The sequence below is a fragment of the Cucurbita pepo genome, chromosome 7 (assembly GCF_057944985.1).
Source record: "Cucurbita pepo subsp. pepo isolate OVF chromosome 7, ASM5794498v1, whole genome shotgun sequence".
Lineage (NCBI taxonomy): Eukaryota > Viridiplantae > Streptophyta > Magnoliopsida > Cucurbitales > Cucurbitaceae > Cucurbita > Cucurbita pepo.
Genome location: NC_141804.1, coordinates 9,888,131 through 9,901,199, shown reverse-complemented (window position 1 = coordinate 9,901,199; position 13,069 = coordinate 9,888,131). Strand labels below are relative to the sequence as shown.

Below are 13,069 nucleotides of genomic sequence, written 5' to 3'. Positions count from 1 at the left end.
GAACAAATCATTCCTTATAAAGGTGCGGAAACTTCTACCTACCAGACGTGTTTTAAAATCATGAGGCTCACAACGATATGTAACGGGCCAAAGTAGATCTAAGCACTCACAACCATCAAAATATTACTTGTCTATGTTGGAGATGCGAATGTGGTTTCATATCAGTAAGAAGTTTTGTGTTGACAAGATGTAGACAACAACATCTTGGTTCATGTTCAACTTTCTTTAGTAGAATCAAAATACAAAAACTAATGGTTTCGGTCCTCGAGACCAAGACTCCTTACAACTCGCACTAAGTTGGTCTAGTAATTAGGAGTCGGCTTGAGATTATTGAAAAGGCATCCTAGCCGCCCCTCTCCCCTAGCTTCTACCTGCTCGTGCTCGTAGCTCGATCAAAAGTCGACGAGTGTGGTCTAACGAAAATACAGTCTCCTTACCACTCGTACCAGGTTGGCCTAGTAATTAGGGGACGACTTGAGAATGTTCTGCTAGCTACCACTATGATATAGAAGTTTCCTTCTCGTTTATCCGATATTGGTGTCTCTTCTTTAGGGAAACAATTTCATATCAGTTCCATCCATTGAAAGATGAAAGATTTGTAGTATATAACACAGTTTTTCATTCTTCCCAACACAATTCCGAACGAGAAATAGGGAAGCAAGTCGATAATCGTTCGTTTGGTGGAAAACTGACAAATCGATACTCATTCATCGTTGTTTGATAAAGCTAGTATGTAACAATGATCAAAAGGAATGAATTGTGTTTAATCTCTCACTCTCGTTCTCGTTTCCTTTGAGTAAACACGACCATTAGTTTTAGTATATTATCACGTATGTGTAGTGTCACAATCGCACTCTTGTAGTAACAAGATAACGATTGTGCGACACTTGTTCTAACCCAATGTACAAGTCGGTTGTTAGAAATTTGAACTTTGCGAACAACGTCGGCATATACACGAGTCTTAAGTCACATTTGAGAGAAATGTTTTGAAAGACGTGAGCTGAAATACATTGAAAACAATTGGAAAGAAAACAATGTTACAAGCTAAAAGCGATTAGGCAACAACAACGGCTTTGATAGCATATAACCCAAGTAGGAAATGACGACTAGTCATATCCCCTATAGTACATTTCGGGTCATTTTAGCTATGATGAGTGTAGATATGATTTTACCGAACAGTCACACACTCCCATATTAGCATAATATTAAGTAGTAAATGCCTATCTAAGATGAAGGCAAGTAAAAAGGGTTTGGAACGGGCATGCAGCCATAGACAACACGTCATGGACAAGCATGACCAGGACATCCAATATGCAACCATAAACAACACATCTTGAACAAGTATGAGCATTACTTGTAGCTTACATATCCAGGTTCATCTGGCCTTGAAAAATATATTGATGATCGGTCATGTTTAAAATTTTTAAGATTCATCCGCTAGCACCCATTGTTGTTTCTATATCTAAACGAACTTTAGATCAAACCCTTAATGATTAAAAGTTCCAATTTCTAAAAGGGTTCAAACATTTGAAGTGACTACTGCTAGACGAACACGACTCTCCACAATGGTATGATATTGTCTACTTTGAGCATAAGCTCTCATGGCTTTGCTTTGGGTTTCCCCAAAAGGCCTCGCACCAATGAAGTCAGTATTCCTCACTTATAAACCCATGATCATTCCCTAAATTAGTCGACGTGGGACTTCCACCATCCAACAATTACTTGTTTGTAATGGTTCGATAAGAATCTTGATAGAACATGATGGTGTGTTGAAGAGACAACCCCACCACAAGTTCATTATTGACTCGACATCGAGATCGAGAATCAGAGAGAGCACAAATACGAACGACATTACATAACAAGAAGCCAAAGCTAGAAAGTTGATAGACATGACAAGAACAAGAACACGCCACAAAGAGGGGCTGAGTATCATTCACCGGCATGAGTACTAAAACTAAGCTCTCTATCTATGATTGTTACTAGACACAGCTCCCTTGGGTGATGATCCTTTCAAGCTTCATGAACAGTGAGTGGCACAGTTCAGGTAAGCCTAGCTACTGAATGTATGAAAGGTTAGTTAAGCTAATGCTACGAACGATTTAACAGTGATTATCTACGGATCCTAACGACCGATGTCTTTGTGCGAATCGACAATAGTTTATGTACTTGCAGTTAACACCCGGCTGCCTTGAGAAAGTTGTCGAACGGGCTAGCAGGAGGAAGCCTCATGCCTAACCATCGGTCTACTGGCAATCCACCTCCATGAAGATGTCGTTCATCTGACAGTATCTGCACGGAAGAAGTGATTCGATCAGTTTAGCATAACGAAGGGATTCGGATGGTCGAGAGAGACGACATGATGCATGGTTCGAAAAATGACTTTATGAGGCAGACCTTTTCAACAGCAGAGTGGCTACTCATAGGAAATGGAGGACAATATCCATCAGCTGGTCTGGTATGGTGGTTCTCATGTGCCAACCAATTGGAGAGTTTCTTCCTTGTGCCGGTGCCGAGAGCTTCACATTGGCTTGCCATGGCGTTGTATGGAAGAGGCGACGTAGAAACCGATGTTCCAGCTACCTGACCGGCTACCTCCAGTGCCTGAAAATGAAACATTCATGAGTTCGGGGAAGAGCTCAGAAAGCTTTCGGATTATTTCTCATAAACAAGTCGAAACTAAGCCTCCAACATAGACATAAGGAACGTATACGATACCGATTCGAGAAGCTGACTAATGCCCATTATGTGAGATACCGAAGGCGATGGAGGTACTCGAGGAATGAACCGAGCAATATCCGCAACAGAGGCTTCACTCGTCACTTCATCCTCAACCAGTAAATTAGAAAGATCCTGCAGACCAAGAACATATGATTTCGCATTTCGAGCATATATTTAGTAGAATGGACGAGCGTAAAAGCTTAAAAGAAGAATCATCATACCCCATCGAACGATAAGGATTCCTTCGAGTGAGCAACCGATTTATTTTTGCGAAAATCGAGCATTGATTGTGGGCCATACATGTAAGGATCATCAGGTGTAAATGCCTCTAATAACAGCTTAGCTAGCTCATTTTTATCCAGCTAAACCAACATAAACGAACATTTAGAGCGACAGAACGCGAATTTAAACGAAAACGTAGATACATTTCAACTAGAAACATGTTACCTCGGTAATTCCCGACAAGTTTTGTGCTAAAATATCGATAATGACATTGTCTGCTTCGTATACTTTGTTGCGCAGGTCAGAGAGATAGGACCGAGCTAGCTCATTATCAGTAACGGATCCATATTCCCTCAGATCGACCTCAGGCTTTAAACAAACGTGAAGATCTTCACTAATTACCAGATATGGATCAACCTAAACATGAAAATATGCTAAGTCTTAATTAAGATATCATTTGTAGAAGCTATGTTCGATATAAGACAGGATGAACTCACATCATAAGCCACTAATGACTTCAGAAGATGATTCAAATGAGGTATGTGATAGAGCTTAGCAGCAAACAGCAGCATGCCTATAGACAAAATAAACACCGACCTCTGTGACGACGGGCGTAACGTACCTGTCAAAACAATAAGAGAATTATCGATAACGCATTTCTATCGCTCATCGAGTCATCATCGCAAAAACGAATATAGAATTTTCTGATCACCATGGTAAGGCTCCAGAGATACATTTCTCAGAGACAGTGGAAGCTGGAAGAATCGGATCATAAGATTGTCCTGCTGGCTCTGCAGGCGTACATGTCGAGTAATTTCACGGTTAAGTACAGTCGTAAAGAACGGTTTAGGAATCAAAAAGGAAAGCTGGAAAATCCCATGAACGTTATTCAGATATCGAAAACATCATTTGAATGGTGATCCTATGATCTTTCTTTCATCTTTCGAAAATTTAAAATCATCTAATCGTGTCTAGATTTCACCTTCAGGCGTGCCGAGATTAGTGTCAAGACAAAAGAATTAGCAATGGCTTCAATATTTGAGGGAGAATTATCTGGAAGATTGGCTTGTATCCAGAACGCAGACAACAATTGTGATAATTGATCTTCACTAAACTTCATGATCCGTGGTTCCTGAAATACAAAACCAAATATTTAGTTCAATAAATCACTCGGTTATGGCACGAGTTACTAATTTCTTATGTTTACGAGTCGCCTTACTGCTTCGGTGGAACTTGAAGATCCAGCTTTCCTGTCAATGATTGATTGAATTTTGTGAAACGTAGCGAAATTTCGATGGTTCCGTCTCTGCTTCCAGTCTTCTTCTAAAGAGCCATTTTCTTTTAGATTTGTTTGAATATTATGTCCAGTTTTTTCTTCTCTCGAGCCGTCCTTTTCTCGTCGAAGTTTATCGAGTAGAGCAGTAATGGAAGCAGAAGTCGACGCAGATGCTGCATTGGAATGCCATGCCGTTGGCTTGTAAGGAGTACCAGATTGAACCGAGGAAGTTTCTTGTAGGTGGCAATTAGAACTGGGAACGACAAGAACGGAGAATATTTGATGAGCTCCGATGCGTGTTTCGATATCAGGATGCAACATTGCCTTCAGGATTTGGACAAGAAGAGCTTCTGGAAATACCTATAGATACAAGTACTATAACTAGTGAGAGCTGCACTGAGTGAGAGAATTTGATATCAACATAGAAAAAAGAATGGCTACAAAATGTGCTAAAGACAACAAGTTCACTACAAGTATCACTAGAACTGTCTTAGAACGCGAGCAAACAGCCACCGATGACACCCCGACGTCGGTTGAACGAAAACTAGCCGGGAGAAAAACCATTATTTGGTGCTAGCTGCTGATCGTAAGCGTCAAAATCGTCGAGTTTCAACGTTCCTCACAAAATTGTCGAAAAATCATCGACTGCGACTCAGTTTTTTTTCAGACGGCCCACCCAGGATTTCCAAAGGGTTTCGGTTTTAATCCGAGTTAATTATATGAGAATGTTCCTAAAGTTCGAAGCAGTAGAAACATTCCTACCTGTTGGGAGTCTGAAGAAACTGATACCAAGGAGATCATGTGAGCAAGAATCATTAAGGACCCAATGGTGGCTCTTGCAACAGCTCCAGAAGTCAAATTCTCGAGCGATATAGCCATCAGATCGTACAAAGGACGCGCATCACCGATCTACAAAAACCATATTAAGTTCATCGACCATCGACGTTAAATATGGAACAATGCTATAAATGTTTCAACCATACCCCTCTGCCAATTTCATGTAAGCAATCTTCAATAGACTTTTGAAGTGAAATATTCAAATCCAGTTCTTGCTGCCCAGCTGATTCAACTGTGACTTGAAGACTCTTCCTAAGATGTCTGCACAAGTCGGAGACAGATCCGATTTCTGCCAGCACGGTTCCCGACCTAATTTGTCTAGCTAAATTTGAAGCAACTTGAATGATACACGTTTTCAGCTGAGGATCATGTGAAACGTTTTTGTGGTCGAGATGGCGTATTACTGAAGCCAAAATTGACTGCTGGTTACCTGAAGAACAAAATATAGGTAAATATCACCCCAATAATTATTCCTGTGTTTCATTATAACACGAGTAACGATGTAACGGCCCAAGCCCACCGCTAGCAGATATTGTCCTCTTTGGGCTTTCCCTTTTGGGCTTCCCCTCGAGGTTTTTAAAACGCATCTCCTAGGGAGAGGTTTCCACACCCTTATAAAGAGTGTTTCGTTTTCCTCCCCAACCGATGTGGGATATCACAATCCACCCCCCTTCAGGGCCCAACGTCCTCATTGGCACTCGTTCATTTCTCCAATCGATGTGGGACCCCACCAAATGCACCCCCTTCGGGCTCATCGTCCTTGTTGGCACACCGCCGCATGTCTACTCCCCTTCGGGGAACAGCCTCCTTGCTGGCACATCGCCCGATGTTTGGCTCTGATACCATTTGTAACGGCCCAAGCCCACCGCTAGCAGATATTGTCCTCTTTGGGCTTTCTCTTTCAAGCTTCCCCTCAAGGTTTTTAAAACGCGTCTGCTAGGGAGAGGTTTCCACACCCTTATAAAGGGTGTTTTGTTCTCCTCCCCAACTGATGTGGGATATCACAAACGATCCCAAGTCTAATACAAAAGGGAGTGATAAACACCTGAACTCTCCATGAAGTATAACATATCAGACAAAACCATCAAAGCAAGGCCCTGCTGTGGAACCCAGTGCCTTCCCGAATCGAAGTAGATAAACATTGGATCCAATACTCGACGCATTGTTGTACTCTCCTTGGCCAAATCAAGCATTCGTTGCACGCAAATCTGAGACCATACTCTTGGAGACTCACTCTCTTCCCTGAAGAAAAGAAAAACAATTATAAGCTACAATCTCATATGACTGAGACTTTAGAGCATATGATCCGATGAAAATACCGAGTGAGTAGAGCCGGATCCTTCTTATTCGGTCTTGGTCTGATGATTCCGTAGGAGCCATTAGCATCACCACCAACTGTACCACATCTCCCTTCAGATCTAGCAACTTCATTAAGCCAATTATGATGTGGCTCTGTGCTATCATCGGAGTTACCATCACGAGCAGGATCATAGTTCTCAAGAGTCACACGAACAATCTGACATTTTGACAGCGCTTATGTTACGAAAATAAAATAAAATGTTTAAGCATGAAGGATTTCTGATAATATGATGGCCTTTTCAATTATTCTAGATGCATTAGTATAATTCCAGGCATTTTGCACAGATGAATGGTATTGATGATGTTAGAATAAGATGAAGACTTCATAACAGAAAGCACAATTTGTTATTATTAGTAATGGATGGTTAGCTAGCAGACTTGTTTACTCTTAGCATGTCCCTTCTCGATGATATGTAACGGCCCAAGCCCACTGCTAGCAGATATTGTCCTCTTTGGATTTCCCTTTCGGGCTTCCCCTCAAAGTTTCTAAACCGCATCGGCTAGGGAGAGGTTTGCACACCCTTATAAAGAATGCTTCGTTCCCCTTTCCAACCGATGTGGGATCTCACAATCCACCTCCTTGGGGACCCAACGTCCTCGCTAGCACACTGCCTGGTGTCTAGCTCTAATACCATTCGTAACAACCTAAGCCCACCGCTAGCAGATATTGTCCTCTTTGGGCTTTCCCTTTTGGGCTTCCCCTCAAGGTTTTTAAAACATGTCTGCTAGGGAGAGGTTTTCACACCCTTATAACGAATGTTTCGTTCTCCTCCCCAACCGATGTGGGATCTGACAGACGAGTTGTTAGCATGTAATTTGGTTAGTTTCAACTTAACAGTTTGAGCTACATCTACCTTACTAGGCATGAAGTGTACTTAAATTACTCGAGGGAAAAATCAAAGGGCAACGCTTAACCATAGCTATTAGGAGAGGCACACACATAACTTACCTCGTCAAACTCGAGAAAAATATGTGAATACTCGGTCATGAACCAGACCTGGCAAAAAAGAGGATGAGAAATTGCTAAGAAGAAAAAGTTCCAGCTTAGTATTAAAAAAAATGAAAAATTCAGATAATAGACTTTTTTTTTTAAATGATGGATAAACCACAGAACAAAGCATTAAAAGAAAGCATCGTATAACCATGGCAGAAATGCATTGTAGACTTGATGCCCTCAAGCGCAGCTTTTTTTGGTCTTCCCCTTTTTCCAATGCCAGCATACATACTTTCGGTACCAAACTCTCGACATTGTGCATGTACGTGCTGTCTGCCTGTCCGACATAAATGAAAACTACAAGAAATTAGAGATAGAAAAAAAAAAAAAAAAAGCTAACAAAAGAAAACAGTACAAGAAATTAAATTTCTAAACGTTATAGTGATCCTGTGATATCCCACATTGGTTGGGGAGGAGAATGAAACACCCTTCATAAGGGTGTGGAAACCTTTTCCTAGCATACTCGTTTTAAACCCTTGAGGGGAAGCCCAAAGAAAACAATATCTGCTAGTGGTGGGCCTGGGTCGCTAAAGATCAGAAGATAAATGTTTGTTCTAAGAAGAAGAAGCTTTAAGTAGGAACAACTTCGACCGTAAAATGGCTAAAAGCATGCGATCGTATGCTAGAAGAATATTCCCGTTTAATGAGTGCTTACTTCACTCATTTCGTCTCGCATCATTTACAGAGATCGAACTATACATCACAAGCAAGAACAGAAGCAAACATAGATAATAAAAATAACTCAGTTTTCTTCTTCTTCCCTTGATAATTAGGCCATATGAACTAGAATCACCTGATTGTGTATGAAGTTTGTCAAGGTTTGACACCCGAGTATTAGCAAGTCAACGTGCTTTGAGTTGTCTAAGAGTTCAGCAATGACCTTCAGCAGACTACCAGCAAAATATGCCCTTCAAAATTGAAAAGAGTCGACGTTGAGTCATATCCAAATGAATAAACAGTGATCTAAAGTAAGTATAATACACTATCAAGTCAAAGCAACTAGAGCTTTATAGGGTATAAGAACAAAAGCCAAAACCATGACTAATGTGAGATCCCACATCGGTTGGGGAGGAGAACAAAGCACCCTTTATAAGGGTGTGGAAACCTCTCCCTAGCAGACGTGTTTTAAGAGGGGAAGCCCGAAAGGGAAATCCCAAAGAGGATAATATCTGCTAGCGGTGGGCTTGGGCCGTTACAAATGGTATCAAAGCCAGACACCGGGCGATGTACCAGCGAGGAGGTTGAACCTTGAAGGGGGTGGACACGAGGCGGTGTGCTAGCAAGGACGCTAGGCCCCGAAGGGGGGTGGATTGTGAGATCCCACATCGGTTGGGGAGGAGAACGAAATATCCTTTATAAGGGTGTGGAAACCTCTCCTTAGCAAACACGTTTTAAAAGCCTTGAGGGGAAGCTCGAAAGGGAAAGCCCAAAGAGGACAATATCTGCTAGCGGTGAGCTTGGGTCGTTACAATTGGTATTAGAGCCAGACACCAGGTGATCTGCCCAACGAGAAGGTTGAACCCTAAAGGGGGGTGGACACAAGGTGGTGTGCCAGCAAGGATGCTAGGCTCCGAAGGGGGGTGGATTGTGAGATCCCAAATCAGTTGGGGAGGAGAACGAAACACCCTTTATAAAGGTATGGAAACCTCTCCCTAGCAGACGCGTTTTAAAAACTTTGAGGGGAAGCTTGAAAGGGAAAGTCCAAAGAGGACAATATTAAGTGGTGGGCTTGGGCCATTACAATGCAGAAGCCACTTAAGCAGAATCCACGAACCATACGCAATTCCAAACGAAAAAGATGAAAGGTTATCACTTACATCTGGTTCTTACAAAGGGAAAGCAACTTATTGTATGTATCTGCAATGATAGCAATGCATTTGACTTGCTCACATCGAAGTTCTTTACAGCATCTGTCTTCAAGATATTTTACAATCTAGGTAACCATAAAGAGAAGCATTAGTACCTCACAAATGAAACACATATTTCTGAACTAATCAAACTTGTTTACTTCAAAGATTATGAAACGTTATATAACGTGAATACCTTCGGAATGCGGAACGGATTTTTCGCAGCATATTCACATAACTTCACGATTTTCCTCTCGCTTTGAGGGCCATCCTGTAAAGGGTTTCCCCACCAAAGCTCATTCAATGCAACTATTGATTCATAGAACTGATGGTAAAAAAGAAAGGCTATCAACTATATTAAACCTAATGTTATGCTAACAACTAAAACAAGCCAAGTTGTTCAATGAAGACTCGTTTCACGGTTAAGTTCGTGTACAAATACAGAGTTTAATCTTCTCCAAAAGAAATTGGACAACGTGGTTCTTTTCCCATAGATCACACACCGTAACCGCCCAAGCCCACCATTAGTAGATATTGTCCTCTTTGGGCTTTCCCTTCTGGGTTTTCCCTCAAGGTTTTAAAACGCGTCTACTAGGGAGAGATTTCCACACCTTTATAAGAAATGTTTCATTCCCCTCTCCAACCGATGTGGGATCTCACAATCCACCCCTTGGGGCCCAGTGCCCTCACTGGCACACCGCCCGGTGTCAAGCTCTGATACCATTTGTAACAGCTCAAGCCCACCACTAGCTAATATTGTCCTCTTTGAGTTTTCCCTTTCGGGGTTTTCCCTCAAGGTTTTAAAACGCGTCTACTGGGGAGAGATTTCCACACCCTTAAAAGAAATGTTGTGTTCCCCTCTCCAACTGATGTGAGATCTCACAATCCACCCTCCTTGGGGCCCAGCGTCCTCACTGGCACACCGCCCGGTGTCTAGCTTTGATACCATTTGTAACAGCTCAAGCCTACCACTAGCAGATATTGTCTTCTTTGGACTTATCCTCAAGGTTTTAAAATGCGTCTACAAGGGAGAGGTTTCCACACCCTTATAAGTAATGTTTTGTTCCCCTCTCCAACCAAGGTGGGATCTCACAATCCACCCCCCTTGAGGCCCAACGTCCTCGCTGGCACACCACCCGGTGTCTAGCTCTGATACCATTTTTGTAACAGCCTAAGCCCACCACTAGCAGATATTGTCCTCTTTGGGCTTTCCCTCAAAATTTCAAAACGCATCTACTAGGGAGAGATATCCGCACCCTTATAAGTAATATTTCTTTCCCCTCTCCAACCCATGTGGGATCTCACAATCCACCCTTGGGACCCAGCGTCCTCACCGGCACACCGCCCGGTGTCTAGCTCTAATACCATTTGTAACAGCTCAAGCCCACCACTAGCAGATATTATCCTTTTGGGCTTTTCCCTCAAGGTTTTAAAACGCGTCTACTAGGGAGAGATTTCCACACTCTTACAAGTAATGTTTTGTTCCCCTCTCCAACTGATGTGAGATCTCACACACACATTAAGAAGAAAGGAAAATCACTACAGGACCATCGAGTCACCGTTGGTCCAACTCCTTTAACACACTCAAAGTACAAACACAAACTTAACAAGATCAACAAAGCATTCGAAATCCCGCATATTAACGAATAACAAACTAACCTAGCCCGAACTGCTATAGTATAGACAAAAGACAAAGAACCATCAAGTCATCCATTGTTCAATTCCATTATCATCACAACCAAGGTACAACAACATAGAATTTAAACAAACAGATCAACAAAGTATAACCCATTTCACACATCAATGATCCTACAGTATCAACAACTAAGGATGCTTACAAGAGATTTAGGAAATATGTCAGCTAGCAACTTCTTGTAACGCTTAACTGGCTGCCGAGACCTCGACCTCAGAGCAGGGCAGCATATGCACATATTCCCACATGCTGGGAAGATTTTTCTGGAGATGACACCCATTTCCTGCAACAAAAGGAAGGAACACAAAACTTGAGCCAGCCAACCAACATGATACTAAGCAAAACAGTGTCAAATGGTCTGAAATATCATGTGAAAACAGTAAAGTTGAAAGCGAGAACCTAAAGAACAAATTTCAAATCAACAAAAACGTCTTATAGTTCAAGACAAAGTGCAAAAAACAACAAACACCAAAGGAAACAAAGAGAACCCCACCTAGAAAAAGCTAAAAAGATGAACTATAAGGCCACATAACAAGACATTGCAGCAAAACAACACAAACCCATTTCGCAGAATAGCTCAAACCGACATGAGAAATCCCAAAATGGAAGAAATTCAAACAGAGAAGAGGAGAAAAAACAAGAACAGTGTGAAGAACAAACGTACCAGGCCAACACCCAGAACCCAGATCCGGGAAGTGAAGGCTCCTCCGTTGTGAGTAAATCACAGTGGAAATGAACGATCAAACGGTAAAAATGGAGGAAGAAACAGAGGAAACGGAAGCCGTAGATGGGGAAATCAAGTAGAGAGAGTGAAAAAAGCGCATGAATCGAGCAAAAGGACAAAGATAAATTTTGAGAAGAGAAGGAAAGCACGTGAAAGTGTCAGCGAATTCTCATCGAAGAAAGTGGATTGGTGGTTCAATGTCAGAAAAATTGGAATACTAACCCGTTTTTGCTCTACTTTTTGCTGTTGAGCAAAGGCTAAGAAGGACACTAGGCGGATTCCCTTTTGAAAATTGGGTCGCCTCGCCTGGTTTAAAAAACCGCTTTAATTTGAACTTCTTTTACAGTTCTCTCTCAACCCTTTTTAAGCTTTTGATTCATTCAAAATAGACAACTCTCAAACGCTTTTTGCCAAGAACAATCCATCAAGATGTTTCCAACGGAGCTGCTTTTGTGGGTTATGGCTGAAATAGAAACTGTAATTTAATGGGATACAAGAAGGGTTTGGATCAAAATCTTCAATTTTGGTTTAAATACACTTGAAGTTAGCTCATGCTAACTCAAATAGCATTTAATGATCCATCATAAATGCTTGAGGGGACAAAAAAAACCCCAATGGAATGGGAAAAGTGAAGGAAATGAAATATAATCTTGAGCTAATTGGCTTGTTCGGGTTTTTTAGTCTCAAATGACTTCTTGGTCGGGAATACAGATAAATTACCGTTAGCTTAGTTCAAGTTACCACTAACCCATTTGTTAAAAAAATCACTTTTTTTTAGTTTGTAAAAATTTAGAAGAAGAATTAGGTCGTTTAAAAGATTAGTCGATCTTTTCTTAAATTGCCTTATCCTTTCCATAAATTGACGTTATCCCTGTTCGTATTGAACTGAACTTTCGTAGAAACTTGAAATTAAAAAAAATATATTTAAAATATAATAAAGTAAATAATTTGTAAAATATAATTAAAGGAGAAAATTGTCTTTTATGTTTACTTTGGAAATTTGCATTCAAAGGCATCAACTTTATAGGTAAAGAAATGACAAGAGACAAAGGACAAATCTTCTCAACATGTGTATATATATATATATATCAAATGGCTTATCCCATTCAAATATTTTCGATCATTATGAACTGTCCGATCGAGTTATATTATTCTTTTTTGAAAAAAATACAACGTTACTATTCAAGATTTGGGGGCGAAAATTCAGATATTAGAAAATATCGTAATCAATTCAGTTATGTTAATATTAGTATATATATAGTTAGAGTCGTTTCTTTAATAGAGTTGGAGATGTCCCTTTAACACGGGACCACAAGGACTTGTCGAGATTGGAAAGAGTGAGGAGATTTCTTAAATCATTGACGAAACAGGAACGATGAATGTTCGCCCTTGGTCTACG

At 41.0% G+C, this 13,069-nt stretch overlaps 1 protein-coding gene across 2 annotated transcripts; it reads right to left on the bottom strand.

Annotated features, from left to right (window-relative positions):
* Window positions 1–1,831: 1,831 nt before the first annotated feature.
* On the bottom strand, window positions 1,832–11,904 carry LOC111798637 (protein SEMI-ROLLED LEAF 2). 2 transcript variants are annotated; one of them, XM_023681906.2, is made up of 20 exons: window positions 11,611–11,904; window positions 11,092–11,229; window positions 9,450–9,524; window positions 9,224–9,339; window positions 8,200–8,314; window positions 7,555–7,683; window positions 7,362–7,409; window positions 6,373–6,569; window positions 6,099–6,295; window positions 5,200–5,483; window positions 4,979–5,125; window positions 4,160–4,576; window positions 3,923–4,072; window positions 3,653–3,731; window positions 3,438–3,562; window positions 3,166–3,357; window positions 2,940–3,080; window positions 2,716–2,850; window positions 2,395–2,601; window positions 1,832–2,289 (listed from the first exon to the last, which is right to left on the bottom strand). In XM_023681906.2, exons 2-20 carry the CDS (start codon window positions 11,224–11,226, stop codon window positions 2,173–2,175), a joined length of 3,006 nt encoding a protein of 1,001 aa, XP_023537674.2. In that variant the 5' UTR covers window positions 11,227–11,229; window positions 11,611–11,904; the 3' UTR covers window positions 1,832–2,172. The 2 variants fall into 2 exon arrangements, with proteins under 2 accessions (XP_023537674.2, XP_023537676.2); XM_023681908.2 differs by lacking the exon at window positions 11,611–11,904 and adding an exon at window positions 11,440–11,462.
* Window positions 11,905–13,069: the final 1,165 nt, after the last annotated feature.

Coding starts and splice junctions, on each gene's coding strand:
- LOC111798637 (XM_023681906.2), bottom strand. CDS start 11,226: ATGGGTGTCATCTCCAGAAAAATCTTCCCAGCATGTGGGAATATGTGC. Junction 9,525..11,091: donor ACATATTTCCTAAATCTCTT/GTAAGCATCCTT, acceptor AACCCTTTACAG/GATGGCCCTCAAAGCGAGAG. Junction 5,484..6,098: donor ATACTTCATGGAGAGTTCAG/GTGTTTATCACT, acceptor TTTGTTCTTCAG/GTAACCAGCAGTCAATTTTG.